At 61.0% G+C, this 18,890-nt stretch overlaps 1 protein-coding gene across 1 annotated transcript in view; it reads right to left on the minus strand.

Annotated features, from left to right (window-relative positions):
* COL11A2 (collagen type XI alpha 2 chain) overlaps positions 1-18,890 on the minus strand; it is a 72,070-nt gene that overhangs the window by 26,512 nt on the left and 26,668 nt on the right. The window contains exons 13-36 of the mRNA XM_075119659.1: positions 17,041-17,097; positions 16,596-16,649; positions 15,813-15,866; positions 15,664-15,717; positions 14,894-14,947; positions 14,019-14,072; positions 13,725-13,769; positions 11,201-11,254; positions 11,067-11,111; positions 10,699-10,752; positions 10,442-10,486; positions 10,259-10,312; positions 7,418-7,462; positions 7,057-7,110; positions 6,611-6,655; positions 5,015-5,068; positions 4,820-4,927; positions 4,486-4,539; positions 4,343-4,396; positions 2,686-2,730; positions 1,852-1,905; positions 1,359-1,403; positions 714-767; positions 348-401 (exon numbers count right to left, since the gene is read on the minus strand). Of these exons, the coding sequence (XP_074975760.1) occupies positions 348-401; positions 714-767; positions 1,359-1,403; positions 1,852-1,905; positions 2,686-2,730; positions 4,343-4,396; positions 4,486-4,539; positions 4,820-4,927; positions 5,015-5,068; positions 6,611-6,655; positions 7,057-7,110; positions 7,418-7,462; positions 10,259-10,312; positions 10,442-10,486; positions 10,699-10,752; positions 11,067-11,111; positions 11,201-11,254; positions 13,725-13,769; positions 14,019-14,072; positions 14,894-14,947; positions 15,664-15,717; positions 15,813-15,866; positions 16,596-16,649; positions 17,041-17,097 (1,290 nt within the window). The remainder of the gene's footprint in view (positions 1-347; positions 402-713; positions 768-1,358; positions 1,404-1,851; positions 1,906-2,685; positions 2,731-4,342; positions 4,397-4,485; positions 4,540-4,819; positions 4,928-5,014; positions 5,069-6,610; positions 6,656-7,056; positions 7,111-7,417; positions 7,463-10,258; positions 10,313-10,441; positions 10,487-10,698; positions 10,753-11,066; positions 11,112-11,200; positions 11,255-13,724; positions 13,770-14,018; positions 14,073-14,893; positions 14,948-15,663; positions 15,718-15,812; positions 15,867-16,595; positions 16,650-17,040; positions 17,098-18,890) is intronic.

Here is an 18,890-nt window from a genome sequence, read left to right on the forward strand (position 1 = left end):
TAGAAGCATGTGAAGGGTAACACAGGAGTATCCAGAGAGTAATGGAGTAATTTGGGGTAACGTGGGAGTAACCAGAGAGTAACGCCAGAGTATGTGAGGTGTAATATGAGAGTAACATGAGAGTAATCAGAGAGTAACATGGTAGTAAGAAAGGAGGAACAGGGGGAATAATCAGAAAGTAACAAGGTACTATGTGAGGAGTAATGAGGAAGTTTCCAGAAGTAGCCTGGAGTTACTTAGGTGTAACCCAGGAGGAACCAGAGTGTAACACGGGAGGAACCACAGAGCAACACAGGGGTAAGAGAAAAGTATCCAAAGCCCAACAGTTCAGTAACAGAGACACATACGACTTCTCCTCGCTGACCGGGATGCCCGGGAAGCCCGTCCTTGCCAGGGGGGCCCTGTGGGGAGGAAAAAGGAGAGGTCAGTGGGACAGGGGGAGATCGCAGGGGGAGGGAACTGGGGAGCAGTCAGGAGGGCAGGGGAGCCAGCTGGGGGGCCAGGGAGCAGGCGGGTGGGAATGGCAGTGGGAGAGAGCTGGGATGCAGGCAGGAAGGCTGGAAAGCAGGTGAGAGGGGGCTGAGAAGCCAGCAAGGAGGCTAGAGAGCAGGTGTGGGGTAGCTTGGATGCAGGGGGAGGGGGCTGAGGAGCCGGCAAGGGGCTGGGGGCAGGCAGAGGGGCAGGGGAGCCAGTAGGTAGGGTATGTTACTCACCGGTGGTCCTTTGGGTCCGGGGAAGCCGTTTGGCCCCTGGGGGCCCGGGAGTCCCTGTGGAGAGCAGAGCGGAGGTTAGGGGGGCTGGGGGGGCAGGAAGAACAATGCCTGGCCCCACGGACACCAGCTGGAGGCCAGCACGGCCAGGTGCAGGCGTCACGAGCAGGGGCCAGGCCAGTGTTGTACCAGGAGGCCAACTGCACAAAGCCAGCCGTGTCGCATGGCAGTGACCCGTCCCTTGCACCAGGGACCTACTGAGGCTGCTGTGCACCGTGCCGGGCCCAGCAGCCGTGACTGGGGCCGTGCAAGCATTGCACTGCCGTGACCTGCCCCTCACACCAACAAATCTGGAGCCGGCTCACGGAGAGGCTGAACAGTGATAGCGACATTTGGACAGGGCAGGCTGAATGAGGCCTGGCGGTGGTGAGCAGAGGCCTACTGCGAGTGTTGCACTAATGTGACCCATGCCTGGCACACCTGTCGCACAGGGCCCTGGAGAGGTGAACAGGCATGGGCACAAGGCAGGGGAGGCTGCACGAGGCCCAGCAGTGGTGTTCCAGGCCCAGCTGGTGCAGCGAAGGGTGGTGCCCAGTGCCCAGGGCTCTTTGCACACCCAGGTCCCCCCCATGCCACGCTCACACTCACCCTTTCCCCTGGAGGGCCGTGGGGGCCGTCACCGCCAGAGGTGCCCTGCAGGGGGAGACAAATGTGAGGGGCAACCGGAAGCATGTCCCCTTCCAACACACACTGACACGTGTGCACAAATGTGTACATTCATCCCTGTGCATGTACACACGCCCATTTTCACACACACACACACACAGATGCACAGAGACAGACACACAGGGACACGCATACATACGGGGACACACACGGACACACACACAGGGACACACAGAGAGACGCAGATGGGACACACACATGCAGACAGGAGACACACACACACACAGACAGGGACACACAAAGGAACACATTCAGCCTTGCACGTTTGCACACCCAGAGCCTACTCACACTTGCTGACATCTGAGCCCTGCCCAGACCCAACCCTGTGACACACTGACCCCACCCCACCCCACCCCACCCCGACACTCAGACCAACGGACAGACCCGGTGCCCCAGCCCCTCCCCCAGCACCCACCTTTGCCCCCAGCTTTCCAGTGGCTCCTCGCGGCCCCCGCTGGCCCCTGGGACCCTGGAGGAATGAGACAGAGGCGGGTGAGTGTCTGAGCCCTGGCTCTGCCCCCTTCCATCCTCCAACCCCCACTTCCCAGGGGGCAGAACCCGAGCAGGCCACACAGTGACCTGGGGGCATTCAGGAGGATCTCAGGGGTGGAGGCAGCAGACGGGAGGGACCCACCAGCCACGTAGGACACATGATGGGCACATGACCCCCAGCCCTGGTAGGGGAATGCCGGATCCCCCCAACCCCAGATGGGAGGATTAAGGAAGGTAGGTGGAGGGGGATATTTGCCTCCCCACCAGAGAGGGGCCCAGCCCTGAAGCCCTGTGCCAAGGCAGGGTGGAGCCCAGAGGGGACACAACATGTATGAGTCAAGCTGGGGGGTGAGCCCCATGGCAGGGGAGTGGCTGGCTCCAGGGGTCATGGGCATGACCTCACTGGGGACTGGGTGAGGTGGGGATCCATGTGTGGGGCAGGGGCTGGGATGGGGAGGCCTGCACTGGGCACGGATGGATGGATGGACAGAAGAAACGTGGATGGGAGAAGGAGGGGATGGAGGTTTCGGATGGAGAAAGCAGAGGGAAGGATGGACAGACAGATGAGAAGGAACGGATGGAAGGGGATTGGGACTGAGGACTGGGGCAGGGATGGGAGGACGGAGGGCTGGATGGAAGGAGAACACAGATGGAAGGATGGACAGATGTGAAGAGATGGATCGCGGGGAGTGAGGATGGTTGGGGGGAGCCCAGAGACTTGGCTGCACTAACCCCCCTGCCTCCCCCACACACTCACCGAGGGGCCGCGCTCGCCCCGGGGCCCTGGCCTCCCGGATAGACCCTGCAACAGAGAGAGTCAGTGAAACACAGACAGGGCATGGGCACCCATGGGAGAACTCAGCCAGCCAGGGCCCTTCAGGGATCCATAATATACTGTGACGAAGCGGGACTGCTCTTAATGTTTCCTCTGAATATTGTGGGGGTGCCTCAGTTTCCCCTAGGCAGTTCTTAAGTATCTAGGTGGTGGGATAAGGGTGTATGATCGTTGCAGAGACCTAGAGGGCAGGTGTGTGCAGGGGTCTGGACACAGGGAATGACCAACACCCTGTTTCCTGGCAACTGATGGCCTGGGCCTTTCCCCCCTGCAAGGTGAGAGCTAAAGGGTTGGAGAACAAAGGAATCCAGTGACCTCCTGGCCCGAGAAAGGGACAAAGCCCAGAGCAGGGCGGGGCTGGAGAGAGTTTCAGTTTGGGGCTAGCTGGGGACATGGAGTGAAGGGCAGACGGGGTTGTCTGGCTCACGGCCCCCCAAAATGGACCCAGCTGAGGGATCCTGTTCTGTGCATCTACAAGCTCTGTGTTAGACCATGTTCCTGTCGTCTAATAAACCTTCTGTTTTACTGGCTGGCTGAGAGTCACGTCTGACTGCGGAGTTGGGGGGCAGGACCCTCTGGCTTCCCCAAGACCCCGCCTGGGCAGACTGGCTGTGGGAAGCACACGGAGGGGCAGAGGAGGCTGAATGCTCCAAGGTCAGACCCAGGAAGGGGGAAGCCGGGTGAGCTGTGTGTCCTGCAGACAGGCTGCTCACAGAAAGGCGACTGCCCCAGAGTCCTGCCTGGCTTCGTAGGGAGCAGTTCCAGAGCACTGCCCAGGGACTCCGTGACATATACCCACCCACGGAAAACACACAGGGACCCCCCATGCCCCACCCAGCTCACACAGGAACCCCTCAGCCAGCCTGGGCCTGGCAGGGACCCCTAACACCCACCCCTGGAACCCGCCACCCAGAACCAACCCCCCTCTTAGCCCCCATAAAGACCCCCCCATCCATGGCTCTGCAGGGCCCTCAACCCCACAGAACCTGCATAGGGATCCCCCAATCCAGGGATCTACAGAGACCCCACCCATAGGACACCCTATTTGCAGCTCTACAGGGACCCCCAACTCCAACCCCCATGGGGAGCCCACCCCACCCAGGGATTTGCAGACACCCCCACCTAGAACCACCCCCTCATCCAGCCCGTCCCTGGAAGACCCTCCCCCACCCCCCAACAGCCTCTCACTCTTAGCTCAGTGGTTTGAGCACTGACCTGCTAAACCCAGGGTTGTGAGTTCAATCCTTGAGGGGGCCACTTAGGGATCAGGGCAGAAATTGGGGATTGGTCCTGCTTTGAGCAGGGGGTTGGACTAAATGACCTCCTCAGGTCCCTTCCAACCCTGATATTCTATGATTCTGTGATTCACCCAGCCCCACTAGTAAGTCCCAGTTCTGATCCATCCCTGGTGGGTGTCAGCCCCACCCAGCAGAACCTGTACCCCCCCCCCAAGATCCTCCCAACAGTTTCCCCCATGGGGATGCCTCCTGCAGAGGGAAACAAGGACCCAGCTCCACCGGGGGGCAGTGGTGGGGAGCCATGCTGGGGGTGCGCGGAGCCATGATGGAGGGTTACTCACCCGAGCACCCTTCTCACCATTGCTGCCAGGGAATCCAGGGAAGCCCTGAGATCCCTGTGGAGAGAGAAGAGATGGGGTTAGGGGGAGTGCTGGGGGGCAGAGTGGGGGGAAGAGGGGGTAGACCCACCATCCACAGCACTCACCTTCGGGCCTTGCCGTCCTGGGTATCCGGGAAGACCTGGTACGCCCAGCTTCCCCTGCAAGAGAGAGAGAGATGGGATTAGGGGGATGGGACATGGGGCCTTTCCCCACTTGGGGGCACCGGCTCTGATCCAGCCCCAGGGTGGGGGGCTGGCCGTTCAGGGGGGCAGGGAATGGGACACATGGCCTTTCCCCACTTGGGGGGGCCGTCTCCCATCTGGGCCCAGGGCAGGGACTGGCTGGCTCAGGGGGCAGGGAACAGGACACATGGGCAGGGGCCCACTCCCTCATGCTCGGCACTGCCCAGTCCTGCCCCATGCTGTCCAGGCTCCTCACCTTCTCTCCCACCAGTCCAAGGGGACCCGGGTCACCCGAGGGTCCGGTCCGGCCTTTGGGACCTTCCGGTCCATCCTCTCCTCTGGATCCTGGGACACCCACCTCGCCCTGTGGGTGCAGAGAGAATAGAGGAGTGGATGAGACTGGCATCGCCAGGAGCAGGCGGGCAGCGAGGGGCTCCGGGCATAAACTTACCCTGTCTCCTTTCACCCCGAAGTCGCCCTTGAACCCAGGGAATCCATCCTCACCCTGCACAGACAGACAGACACACCGGTGACAGTCGTACAGCCAGAGAGGTAAGGCCAGAAGGAACCAGCAGCTCAGCCGGTCCGATCTCCAGTATGTCACAGGCCACCAGCCCCACCCTGCCCCCGCACACGAACCCAGCACACGAGATGAGACCAAAGTGCCACAACCCCCGGGAGACTGGACTGTTACAGAGAACGGGGGGGGGGGGCCGAGGGGCACCAGGGCCTGAGACTCTGCAATGGCAGGGAGAGGGTTAAGTGAGAGACACCCCCCCCGGATAATCCTGGCCAATGACCCACCCCCGGCTGCAGGGGAAGGTGAACCCCCCAGGTCACTGCCAGTCTGACCATACGGGGGGGGGTGGTGAATTCCTGCCTAACCCCACCCACGGCGATCAGCTGTACCCTGCACATGAACGCAAGGACCAGCCAGCCATGCCCATGGGGGAGATAATGCTGGGTGCCCCCTCAGCGCCCGGCCCTCCCTGCCCAGGTCCCATCTCCAGGTGGGGCTGGCCCTGACGCTGCAGAGGGAAGAGAGTTAAAACAAAAAACATAGAATACACTGGGGAGGGGGAAATCCCTTCCTGATCCCTGGTCAGGGGTCTGCAGCTAGGGAGAGATGTGCACTATTCCCACAGCCTGGCACGAGGGGCCACCATGCACCATTACCCCACCTGGCACTAGGGGGCACCGTGCACCATTCCCCCAGCCTGGCACTAGGGTGCGCTGTGCACCAGTTCCCCAGCTGGGCACTAGGGAGTGCTGTGCGCCATTCCCCCAGTTTAGCAGTAGGGGGGCGCCGTGTACCATCCCCCCAGCCGGGCACTAGGGGGCGCCGTGCACCAGTTCCCCAGCCGGGCACTAGGGGGCGCCGTGCACCAGTTCCCCAGCCAGGCACTAGGGGGCGCCGTGCACCAGTTCCCCCAGCATGGCACTAGGGGGCGCCGGGCGCCGTTCCCCCAGCCGGGCACTAGGGGGCGCCGGGCGCCGTTCCCCCAGCCGGGCACCAGGGGGCGCCGGGCGCCGTTCCCCCAGCCGGGCACCAGGGGGCGCCGGGCGCCGTTCCCCCAGCCGGGCACCAGGGGGCGCCGGGCGCCGTTCCCCCAGCCGGGCACCAGGGGGCGCCGGGCGCCGTTCCCCCAGCCGGGCACCAGGGGGCGCCGGGCGCCGTTCCCCCAGCCGGGCACCAGGGGGCGCCGTTCCCCCAGCCGGGCACCAGGGGGCGCCGTTCCCCCAGCCGGGCACCAGGGGGCGCCGGGCGCCGTTCCCCCAGCCGGGCACCAGGGGGCGCCGTTCCCCCAGCCGGGCACCAGGGGGCGCCGTTCCCCCAGCCGGGCACCAGGGGGCGCCGTTCCCCCAGCCGGGCACCAGGGGGCGCCGTTCCCCCAGCCGGGCACCAGGGGGTGCTTTGCGCCGTTTCCCCAGCCGGGCACTCGGGGGTGCTGTGCGCCGTTTCCCCAGCCGGGCACTCGGGGGTGCTGTGCAGTGCTGCCAGCATCATGTCTGACCTGCGGTTGAGGGTCAGGGAAGCAGAACTCACCTTCTCACCCTTGTGACCCTTCAGTCCCCGAATTCCATCCACGCCCTGGGAGAGACGGGGAGAGTTCAACAGGGTGAGCTGCACTGCAGAGACCAGCCACAGATCTAGGCAGAGAACCCAGGAGTCCTGGCTCCCAGCCCCCCCTACTCTAACCCACTGGACCCCACTCCCCTCCCCGAGGTGGGGATAGAACCCAGGAGTCCTGGCCCCCAGCCCCCCGGTCTAACCCACTGGACCCCAATACCCTCCCAGAGCTGGGATAGAACCCAGGAGTCCTGGCTCCCACTGGCTACAATCCTCTTGTCTTGTTTTCCACTCTAGCCAGAATCCTCTTCTCCCCTTGAGGGGCAGGGACCTCCTGGCTGCACCCATCCTTACTAAGAATTGTGGGTAATATCCCAGTCCCAGAGAGTCACGCCAAGTCCTGGGACCAATCAGCCGCTTACCTTCACACCACGTGGGCCTGGGTAGCCAATTGGACCTTGGGGACCAGACGGACCCTGCAATGGAGAGAAATCAGACCAATCACAGGGGAGAGTCGCTGGGGTCCCTGCTCCCTACTAGGGGGGTTTAGAATCAGGGATGGGAGAAATGTCACCCCACCAACCTGGGGGCTCTGACCCCTGCACCTTGGGGGACAGGGTCTTAGCACCTCACCCCTAGCACCTGGGGGGTTGTGACTTGGCCTCCGAAATCTGAAAGGGCTAGGACTGGGGGCGGGGCTCAACCCCAGTGTCTGAGGGAGATGGGGATATTGGGGTCGGGGGGGACGACGGGAAGGGGCAGGAGCGGACGTTATCCCCTTACCTGGTTACCTTTGGTTCCCGGCGGACCTTCCTTCCCCGGATGCCCCTGAGAGGGAGGGAATGGGAATGGGAAAGGGAAAAGACAGAGAGGGATGAATCATTAACACCAGCATCACAGCACTTAACCCCTGGGTGTTGCTCTGTCCCCCTGCCCAGGGAGCTACCCCAACATCCCACCCCCCGCTCCTGCGGAAAGGGCACTGCCCCCTGCCTGTGGGGCAGGAATAGCCCTCATCTGCCCAGCTCTGACCTGAACCTCTTTAACCAAGTGTTGGGGGACACCTGGCCTGCTCGGTGAGAATGGTCAGTGGTACAGGCTCACTTCCTGTTAAACATGGCCACCAGGTCCTTGCCCCATGAGCACGGGTGCGAGTGGGGGGTCAACAGGAAGTGATGCTAGCTCACTTCCTGTTAAACACGGCCACCTGGACCTCACCCATGAGCAGGGGTGCGAGTGGGGGGCCAACAGGAAGTGGTACGGGCTCACTTCCTGTTAAACATGGCCACCAGGTCCTCACCCCATGAGCGGGGGTGCGAGTGGGGGGCCAACAGTGAGTGGTACTAGCTCACTTCCTGTTAAACATGGCCGCCAAGTCCTCACCCCATGAGCAGGGGTGCGAGTGGGGGGCCAACAGGAAGTGGTACTAGCTCACTTCCTGTTAAACATGGCCACCAGGACCTCACCCCATGAGCAGGGGTTAGAGTTGGGGGCCAACAGGAAGTGATGCTACCTCACTTTCTGTTAAACATGGCCACCAGGACCTCACCCATGAGCAGGGGTGCGAGTGGGGGGCCAACAGGAAGTGGTACAGGCTCACTTCCTGATAAACATGTCCACCAAGTGCTCACCCCATGAGCAGGGGTGCGAGAGGGGGGCCAACAGGAAGTGGTACGGGCTCACTTCCTGTTAAACATGGCTGCCAAGTCCTCACCCCATGAGCAGGGGTTAGAGTTGGGGGCCAACAGGAAGTGATGCTACCTCACTTTCTGTTAAACATGGCCACCAGGACCTCACCCATGAGCAGGGGTGCGAGTGGGAGGCCAACAGGAAGTGGTACAGGCTCACTTCCTGATAAACATGTCCACCAAGTGCTCACCCCATGAGCAGGGGTGCGAGAGGGGGGCCAACAGGAAGTGGTACGGGCTCACTTCCTGTTAAACATGGCTGCCAAGTCCTCACCCCATGAGCAGGGGTTAGAGTTGGGGGCCAACAGGAAGTGATGCTACCTCACTTTCTGTTAAACATGGCCACCAGGACCTCACCCATGAGCAGGGGTGCGAGTGGGAGGCCAACAGGAAGTGGTACAGGCTCACTTCCTGATAAACATGTCCACCAAGTGCTCACCCCATGAGCAGGGGTGCGAGAGGGGGGCCAACAGGAAGTGGTACGGGCTCACTTCCTGTTAAACATGGCTGCCAAGTCCTCACCCCATGAGCAGGGGTTAGAGTTGGGGGCCAACAGGAAGTGATGCTACCTCACTTTCTGTTAAACATGGCCACCAGGACCTCACCCATGAGCAGGGGTGCGAGTGGGGGGCCAACAGGAAGTGGTACAGGCTCACTTCCTGATAAACATGTCCACCAAGTGCTCACCCCATGAGCAGGGGTGCGAGAGGGGGGCCAACAGGAAGTGGTACGGGCTCACTTCCTGTTAAACATGGCTGCCAAGTCCTCACCCCATGAGCAGGGGTGTGAGTGGGGGGGCCAACAGGAAGTGGTATGGGCTCACTTCCTGTTAAACATGGCCACCAGTCATTGCCCCAAAGCGGGGAGGGGGCACTGCTCAAGAGCATCTCTGTGATGAGGGGGCTGTGACAAAATGGGACTGTTCTTAATGTTTCCTCTGAATAGCGTGGGGGTGCCTCAGTTTCCCTATGCAGTTCTTAAGTATCTAGGGGGTGGGATAAGGGTGTACGATCGTTGCAGAGCCCTAGAGGGCAGGTGTGTGCAGGGGTCTGGACACAGGGAATGGCCGACACCTGGCAACTGATGGCCTGGGCCCTTCTCCCCTGCAAGGTGAGAGCTAAAGGGTTGGAGAACAAAGGAATCAGGTGCCCTCCTGTCCCGGGAAAGGGGCAAAGCCCAGAGGAGGAGGGGCTGGGGGGAGTTTCAGTTTGGGGCTGGCTGGGACATGGAGTGAAGGGCAGACGGGGTTGTCTGGCTCACTGCCCCCCAAAATGGACCCAGCTGAGGGGTTCTATTCTCTGCACCTGCAAGCTCTGTTTTAGACCATGTTCCTGTCATCTAATAAACCTTCTGTTTTACTGGCTGGCTGAGAGTCACGTCTGACTGCGGAGTTGGGGGACAGGACCCTCTGGCTTCCCCAGGACCCCGCCTGGATGGACTCGCTGTGGGAAGCGCACGGAGGGGCAGAGGAGGCTGAATGCTCCGAGGTCAGACCCAGGAAGGTGGAAGCCGGGTGAGTTGTGTGTCCTGCAGACAGGCTGCTCACAGGAAGGCGACTGCCCCAGAGTCCTGACTGGCTTCATGGGGAGCAGTTCCAGAGCATCGCCCAGGGACTCCGTGACAGGGGCCTCTACAGGAAATATGAGCTCACTTCCTGTTAAGCATGGCTGCCCCACCCTTGCACCCATGCCAAGGTCAGGCCAGACGTCAAGAGGAAATGGCACTGGCCCACTTCCTGTTAAACATGGCTGCCGGGGTCTCGCCCCAGGGGCGGGAGGGAGCCATGCCGTGCAGGATGCCAACAGTATGGGCTCACTTCCTGTTAAATATGGCTGCCGTATTGCCATTCTGGGGCTGGGGGAATCTGGGGGCCAGGGTGCTAGGAGGAGAGGGTAGAAGGAAGGAGAGGAGTAGCTGGGGTGAGCAGGTTACTCACGGGAGGCCCGTCGGACCCCGGCATGCCGGGGAGGCCAGGTTTGCCTCTGGGACCCTGCAGAGAGAGAGAGAAAAGCAGAGCTCAGAGCTGGCAGAGCAGAGACCCTCATTGTGTGAGCCAGGCTGGTGCAGGGGGTGGGGGCTACACAACACCAGGGGAGCAGGGGAGGTTTGGGGCACTCACCTTCTCTCCGGGGGGCCCCATAGCACCTTGTGGGCCAGGCAATCCCTGAAAGAGAGACACATGGTCAGATCTAGCCCCCACTCCCCACCCAGAGCCAGGGAGAGACTCCAGGAGTCGCTCCCAGCTCCCCCTGCTCTAATCCACTGGACCCCACTCCCCACCCAGAGCGGGGACGCAACCCAGGAGTCCTGACTCCCAGCCCCACTGGACCCCGAGTCCCCAGAGCTGGGCTGTTTCAGGGCAAGGGTATTCCTTACCTGGGTGCCTGGAGTTCCCTGCTGACCTGGGGGGCCTGGCTCGCCTTGCGGCCCCTGTAACAGTCAGACACAACTGCAGTTAGAACCAGAACGACCTGCATGTTATACAGAAGGGAGAGAGGGCACTGCTGTAGGGGAAGTTCACAACACTGGGATCACTGGATGGGGGCACTGCTATAGGGGAAGCTTGCAGCACCAGAGACCCCATTTAGGGCACTGCTGTAGGAGAAGCTCGCAGCACTGGAGTCCCTGACTTGGGGCACTGCTGTAGGGGAAGCTCACAGCACTGGCGTCCCTGGGTGGGCCAACCCAGTCCATAGCAGGACCTGGCAGCGCAGACAGACAGACAGACAGCCGTGCCGACTCACCAGGTTCCCTTTGGGCCCGATGGGACCATCTATGCCACGCACGCCCTGCGGAGGAGACAGACAGACAGATGGAGGTTAATGTGGTGGGGGTCACGGGGGGCTGGGGGAATTGGGATGCCATGTGTGGCACTTACCAGAGGCCCGGGGATCCCTGGTGGGCCTTTGGGTCCAAGCAAACCTCTGGGTCCCTGCAGGGAGGGGAGAGACCCGAGTTAGTGAGGCTGTAGGGACTAAGCTGGGCCTGGGTCCCCCACCAGGGCTGCGGGGGGAGCCAGCAATTGCCCCCCCCAGCCCAGCAAACAGCAGCACACGTGCACCCAGACATGCACACCCTGAACCAGCCCACACTCCCGGCACCACACTGAGCAAGCAACACATAAGCCCTGGAGCTGAGGACCCCATGAGGACGCTGCTCCGTGGTGCAGACCCTGCTCCTGCTCCGATCCCAGACCCTGTGGCCTGGGCCGCGTGCTGGGGTGAAACCCCAGAGCATCCTGGGACATGGCGCTAAGACCCCTCAGTTTCACTGCAACGAGACGCCGCGGGCGCCCGTATTAGGAGACGCTGGGCCCTTGTGGAGTCTGCCAGGGGCAGGCACAGAGGGACCCCACAGGCCAGTTCCCCAGCTGGTGTTGCTCTGTCCCCGACGCCCGGCCCCAGACAGCTCATCCATCCACCCCACGGGTAGCAAGGGCTAACCCCCAAACAGCTTCCGGAGGCTTGCCCAAAAGGGAACTGCTCTCGGGGAAGAGCGTTCTGGGCGACGGGGATACGGGCACCATGTGGGAATGTTCACACCGCTCAGGCTCTCGATAAACCCAGTGTTTCAGAGAGTCCAGACACTTGCATTTGTCCTGGATTTTACTACCAAATACCCCAGGAGAGAGGATTTTGGTGGGTTCTCATCCTCCCCCCACCCCAGGCTGTAGCTTTTCCAAACAGCGTCAAATCTGTAAATGTAACAGAGCCGCAAGAGCGGGGAAGGGACAGGAGAAAAGAGAAAACAAACCCAACCAAACCCCAACCCTGCCCTAACACCAACGCCGACTCCAACTCCAACGTCCACCCCAACCCTATCGCCGACCACAACCCTAACGCCAACTCCAACGCCAAGCCCACCCCACTGTCAACTCCCACTCTAAGCCTAACGCCAACCCTAGGACCAACTCCAACACCAATCTCAGCCCTCACGCCAATGCCAGCCCCAATACCAACACCTAGCCCAATCCTAGTGCCAGCCCCGATCCCTGCCTGGGTCCCATTTTCCAAACTGATCTGTCAAGAGTGTTCCCTGCACTAGTCGGCGCTCCCCTGTCGAAAGCTGGCTGCAGTCCCATCCCGTGGCTCCCCAACAGCAGGGCCTTAGCACCCCCAGTTTTCAGCTCACCCCTCACGGTGTCTTTAGGGACCCAGGCTGGGATTTTCAAATTGAGTCTAGGGCCCCAACTGGATCCCTTCCACGCCGTGCCAACCCTTGGCTATATCCTGCCAATTTCAAACTCCTCCCCTCCGCACTGCCAGCTCCTGAGGCACCAAGGAGTCCAGTCCCGGCAATACCGGGAACAATACCGGGAGCCGGGGGCACAGGAGAGGGGGCAGTTTGGACATAAATGGGAGCAGATGGAGGTTTGGGGATAAACCATTAACTGGCTTGTTTCTGCTGAAGTGAGGGCGGTGAAGCAGTTAACGTTGAGCTTTGATTTTGCCATCAGTAGGTTGAATGGTTAATGGTGATTTTATGGAAAGGGGTTAGCACAGGGGTGGGCAAACTATGGCCCGCGGGCCGTGTCCAGCCCGTCAGACCTTTTAATCCGGCCCTCGAGCTCCCGTCGGGGAGCGGGGTCGGGGGCTTGCCCCTCTCTGCGCGTGCCATGGCTCTGCGTGGCTCCCGGAAGCAGCGGCATGTCCCCCCTCCGGCTCCTGCATGTAGGGGCAGCCAGGGGGTGCCTCAGGCTGCCCCCGCCCCAAGCGTTGCCCCCGCAGCTCCCATTGGCCGGGAACCGCAGCCAGTGGACGCTGCAGGGGTGGCGCCTGCGGACAGAGCAGCACGCAGAGCCACACGGCCGGTGCCACGCCTCCGCAAAGGACCCGGAGCGGGGACATGCCACTGCTTCCGGGAGCTGGTTGCGGTAAGTGCCGCCCAGAGCCTGCACCCCTGACCTCCTTCCGTGCCCCAACCCCCTGCCCCAGCCCTGATCCCCCTCCCGCCCTCCGAACCCCTTGGTCCCAGCCTGGAGCCCCCTTCTGCACCCCAAACCCCTCATCCCTGGCCCCACCCCAGAGCCCGCACCCCCAGCCCCATTTTCATGAGCATTCATGGCCTGCCATACAATTTCCATATCCAGATATGGCCCTCAGGCCACAAAGTTTGCTCACCCCTGGGTTAACAACACAGAGCTGAGAGCCAAGGGGCTGAGAATCAAGGCTCTGCTGGGGCAGTTGCCTGCCCTCAGAGCAGTGGATTCAGACAGGGCCAGAACAGGGAGGATTGTGGGGCCCAATTCCATGGAGTGTAGGGGGAGTAAATCCCTGGCAGGGGGTGGGTGGGGAGAACAGGGTAAATGGGGCCCTGATTATCCCTCTGCACCACCCTGGGGAGCTGCCCCCTCTCGCACTGGCACAAGCTCCTGCTGCCTGCCTGGCAGGGAGGGGACGTACCGGTTCTCCAGGGAGCCCTCTGGGGCCGACCTCTCCATCGTCTCCCTGGGGGAAGAGAAAAAGGGGGTGAGGCAGAGAACGGGGAGGGGAGCAAGCTCAGCTCCCCCACAGCCATCCCTGCTCCCCGTTTCCAGATCCCTCTGCTCCCCCCACCTCCAGCCCCCTCCATCACCCCATTCCCCTTCTCCATATTCCCCACAGCTCTCCCACATCTCCCTCCCCGGGGAGCCACCCCAGCTCCCCTCAGTCTCCCTCCCATGCCCCCCCCCGACCCTCCAGTGAGCAGTTACTCACCCGCTGTCCGTCCTCACCAGGGGGGCCTGGGATGCCCTGGGAACCCGTCTCACCCTGCGGGGACAAAGCCTTGGATCAGCTGGGCGGGCGGGTGGGGAGCCATGGGGGTTGTGTACGTGGGATGCGCAGGTGCTTGGGGGGTGGCTGTGTGTGTGATGGGGACGCGGCTGTATGTGCCGTGGGGGTGACTGTAATTGCAGGGGGGTGGGGGTGCATTGCAAACGTGCCGGATGTGTATGTGTTGGGCTGTGAACTGCGTGCAGCTGTGTTGTTGTGCGCAATTGCAGATGTGCTGTGTGTATTGTTGCGTATCTGAGTGTGTGCACATACAGTTAGGAGAGCGTTGTTGTGTGCACGGTTGTAGCTATGTGACTGTGTGATTGCACACACCTGGCTGCACAAGTGCGCTGGGGAGGCTGTGCGTCTACTGCACGGTGCGGTGTGTTTGTGGTGACACAGCTGCGGGGATGTGTGTGTGCAGGAGGTGTCTAGCGTTCCGCGTGGCTGTGTGCGTTGCACAAGTTGCGTAAGACTGTGCGTAGATTCTGAGGCCAGAAGGGCTCGGCTGCCCCTGCGTTGCTCCGGCCGCTGGTCTGCCCCGAAACAAGCCCTGCTGGAACTAGAGTGCGTATATCTGTGTGTGTAGATACGCGTGTGCGTGCGGGTAGGGCGGCGGCTCTGGCTGTGTGGTGTACAGTTGTGTGTCTGTGTGTGTATCAATGCTCAGAGGGGGGTGCACAATTGTGTAGCACACACATGGGCTGGCCAGAACTGACCGCGGGGCGGCCCCATCTCTCAGGGAGATCCCAACAGTGTACCAGGACCGGGCCCCCCCTGCTCCCCGCACCACGAGGCCCCCGGCCAACATGACTCACCCTGTACCCCTTGTCCCCCGGCAGCCCCGGCAACCCGTCAAAGCCTCGGTCGCCCTGCGGAGAGAAGCACAGAACAGCTCCCTGAGCCAGCACACCCCAGCTGGGGAGACACCCCCGTAGGACCCCCTCCCAGGTCACCCCATCCCCAGGAGGTGGGCTGCAATTCCCCACTGGGAACAAGGGTGGGCCTGTCACGCACAGGCCCCCGGGATCCTTGTTCTGAAGCAGTGATGTTCCCACACAGAATGGGAGGGTCGCTGGTTGAGTTAGTGGGTCTCCAACGTGCTAGAGTGGATCACTGGTGCACGAGGATCACCACGCTGCATGGGTGGGTTACCAGGACAGTGCATCACCAGGATATTAGTGCATCACCAGGATATTCGTGCATGCTCTGAGTGGATCACTCACACAGCAAATGACTAGATCGCTAATGGATCATCATGCTGAATGAGTGAGTTGCTGGAAGAGTGGATTACCACTGGATTCATGGATAAATAGCTCAGGTGATCTAGTGATCTTCAGTGCCTTCACCTCATGGACTATTGGTGGATTTGCAGGGGTGGTGACCTAGTGGATTACCAGCAACGCAACCTACTGGATCAACACTGCTACAGCCCAGTGGGTCACCAGAGCAGTGACCTACTGGATCATCTGTGGATCTACAGTGCTAGGACCTAGTGGATCACCAGCCCAAGGAGGCCAGGCCCTGATTGGTCCCCTGGGCAGGCTCACACCCAGTGCCTTGTCCACGGAAGCCATGACCCTGTTACCTTAACACCAGACTCCCCGGGCATCCCCCGAGCGCCGTCGGCTCCAGCACGACCCTGCCAGAGAGAGACAGAGACGGGATGAGAGGCGGCTCACCGGGCACAGACCTGCCCCCACCCTGGGGTATCCCCACCAGGATCCACACACTTACCCTCCTTCCAGGCTTCCCCGGGGGGCCAGACAGGCCCTGTGGCCCGCGGGGTCCCTACAGAGAAAGAGGGAGGGAAAGGGTGAGCAGAGCTTCCCGCACAAGCCGCTTGGGCAGGGAGGAGAAGAGGGAGATACGGGGGTGGGAGCTCTCCAGGGCCGAGGGGCTAATGCGGGGGTCTGGGGGCTCAGATCAGGGTTAGGCTCCAGGGTGGGACGGGGCTCCTGGGGTCAGACAGGGGGGTTCTTCCCCAGTGTCTGAGGGGTTAATGAGGGGTGGGGTGACAGAGAGTGGTAACAAAGGGTAAACAGAGGGGCGGGCGGCAGTGACCCCAGCTCTGGGTCAGGGTTATAAGTCACAGGAGCCTGGGATCCAAACAGCCCAGAAGAAATCCAGCATCGGAACCAGGGGTCAGAGGTCGCTTGCCAGCGTCAGGGGTTAGACGTCAAGGTCAGGGGCCACTGATCGTGAGTTAGGGTCACAGAACAGAGGTGGGGGTCACGGGTCATTCACGCTGGTCAGGGGCCAATGATTGGGAGTAAGGGTCAGAGACCAGGGTCATGGGCTGGGGAGAGAGGTCATGGTGAAGGGGTCAGGGACTGGGGTCAGAGGTCAGGGACTGGGGTCAGAGTGAAGGGGTCAGAGGTCAGTGGCTGAGATCAGAGGTCAGTGACAGGGGTCATGTCCATGGGTCGGAGCAAGAGGTCAGGGCAGGAGCCAGGGGTCAGAGTCGGGGTCGTGCTGGGCTCCAACCCCCCAATCTCCTGCCAAGGCCAAGCCTGTTACCTGGGGTCCAAAGTCTCCGGCTTCCCCCTTCAGCCCGGGGCCCCCTGGCTGCCCCTGGAATGAGACAGCAGAGCAGAGGGGGTTACCTGGGGGCAGCACGTGGGCTCAGGGCCACAACCCTCCCCACAATCTCCCCAGGGCGCTGGGACCCACAGAACCCGGGGACGTGAAATTCCAGTGACACCAGCCCCACTCCCTGCCCCACATCCCGGGGCACTGGGACCCACAGAACCTGGGGACGTGAAACTCCAGTGACCACAGCCCCACATGCCCAGAGCACGGGGAACACAAGGACATGAAGCCCTAGTGACTCCAGCACTCTGTGTCCCACCCCAGGGACAAGCCAACACGTTCCCCCTAAGCCCTGACACCCGCCCCCACATCCCCAGAGCACCAGCCATCAAGCGATGCCTCCTCCCAACCCCATCCCGGAGCAGGTACCTACCAGGGGCCCAGGCCGGCCAGTGTATCCCATGGGTCCCGGGGGGCCACGCAGGGCCATCTAGGAGAGAGAGAGGAGAAGGAGAATTAGACTGCAGCAAGCCAGGATCTCCGCCAAACACAGAACAAAGCAGGGAATAAGGGGTGGGACTAGAACAGGGCTGAGCCGGAAACATGGGGATCCAGAGAATTATTGGGACTTGGGGGGTAAGAACAGGGTCCCAGTTGGGGATCTAAGAGGGGAATAAAACATGAATTTATCAGCATCTATAGACTGGAGGGAAAACAGTGACACTCATGTTCTAGAAGAGAAGCTACAGACTTACTGGGGTTTTAGGAAAGAGCACATTGTGATGTCATCAGGGTTCTAGAAGGGGACAAGCATGGTCCTAGCATGTTTGATGGGGGTTCTAGGGGGGTGACAAGGTGGGGCCTCATTGGAGTTCTAGAAAAGGAGAAATTGTGATTTGATCAGCACTCAGGAGGGTTAATAAGGTTTGAAGGGAAGATCAATCAAATCACAGTCTTAAGGCAATGATCCATGATAGTCTTGGGGTTCTAGAAATGCAGTAAAATGTTTTGTTACACTTGCAAGGGTTCTAGGTGGGCACAGACTGTAACCCCCATGGTTCCAGGAGAGCAGTTGATTGTAATCTCGTCTGGGTTCTAGAAGGGCAGGGATGTTGTTGAAGAGCTACTTAACCATAACGTTATAAATGAATCTAGAAGGGCAACGAACAGGGATCTGCTGAGATTCTAGAAAGGTGACAAACCATTATCCTGCAGTTCTAGAGTGGCAGTAAATTGTGACCTTGGGGAAGCTCTGGAAGGGTGTGACGAAGTGGGACTGTTCTTAATGTTTCCTCTGAATAGTGTGGGGGTGCCTCAGTTTCCCCTAGGCAGTTCTTAAGTATCTAGGGGGTGGAGTAAGGGTGTATGATCATTGCAGAGCCCTAGAGGGCATGTGTGTGCAGGGGTCTGGACACAGAGAATGGCCGACACCCTGTTTCCTGGCAACTGATGGCCTGGGCCCTTCCCCCCCTGCAAGGTGAGAGCTGAAGGGTTGGAGAACAAAGGAATCAGGTGACCACCTGGCCCGGGAAAGGAACAAAGTCCAGAGGAGGAGGGGCTGGAGGGGGTTTTCAGTTTGGGGCTGGCTGGGACATGGAGTGAAGTGCAGACGTGGTTGTCTGGCTCACTGCCCCCCAAAATGGACCCAGCTGAGAGGTCCCGTTCTCTGCACCTGCAAGCTCTGTGTTAGACCATGTTCCTGTCGTCTAATAAACCTTCTGTTTTACTGGCTGGCTGAGAGTCACGTCTGACTGCGAAGTTGGGGTGCAGGACCCTCTGGCTTCCCCAGGAGCCCCGCCTGAGCGGACTCGCTGTGGGAAGCGCACGGAGGGGCAGAGGATGCTGAATGCTCCGAGGTCAGACCCAGGAAGGTGGAAGCTGTGTGAGCTGCGTGTCCTGAAGACAGGCTGCTCACAGAAAGGCGACTGCCCCAGAGTCCTGACTGGCTTCATGGGGAGCAGTTCCAGAGCATCGCCCAGGGACTCCGTGACAACTGGTGGCAGCGGTGGGATGTACTGCACCCCGTGGATGGTGCTTCCTGCAGTAAGTGACTGGGGAGCAGTAACACGAAGGGGGATTGCTGAGGACCAGGCCTGCTGAAGGCTCAGAGAGGAGCGGTTTCGGGGGGCGGTTAACCCCTGGGAGTGTGTGACCAGCGAGAAGGACTGTGCAGTAACAGGGTTCCCCTGGGGATTGCAGCGAGCAGTCCAAGGGGCGGAGGAGTCTGCAGCTCGACCCTGGCAAAGAGGGGGTGACCTCGAGAAGGGCTGGCACACTAGGGGT

The sequence above is a fragment of the Caretta caretta genome, chromosome 14 (assembly GCF_965140235.1).
Source record: "Caretta caretta isolate rCarCar2 chromosome 14, rCarCar1.hap1, whole genome shotgun sequence".
Taxonomy (NCBI): domain Eukaryota; kingdom Metazoa; phylum Chordata; order Testudines; family Cheloniidae; genus Caretta; species Caretta caretta.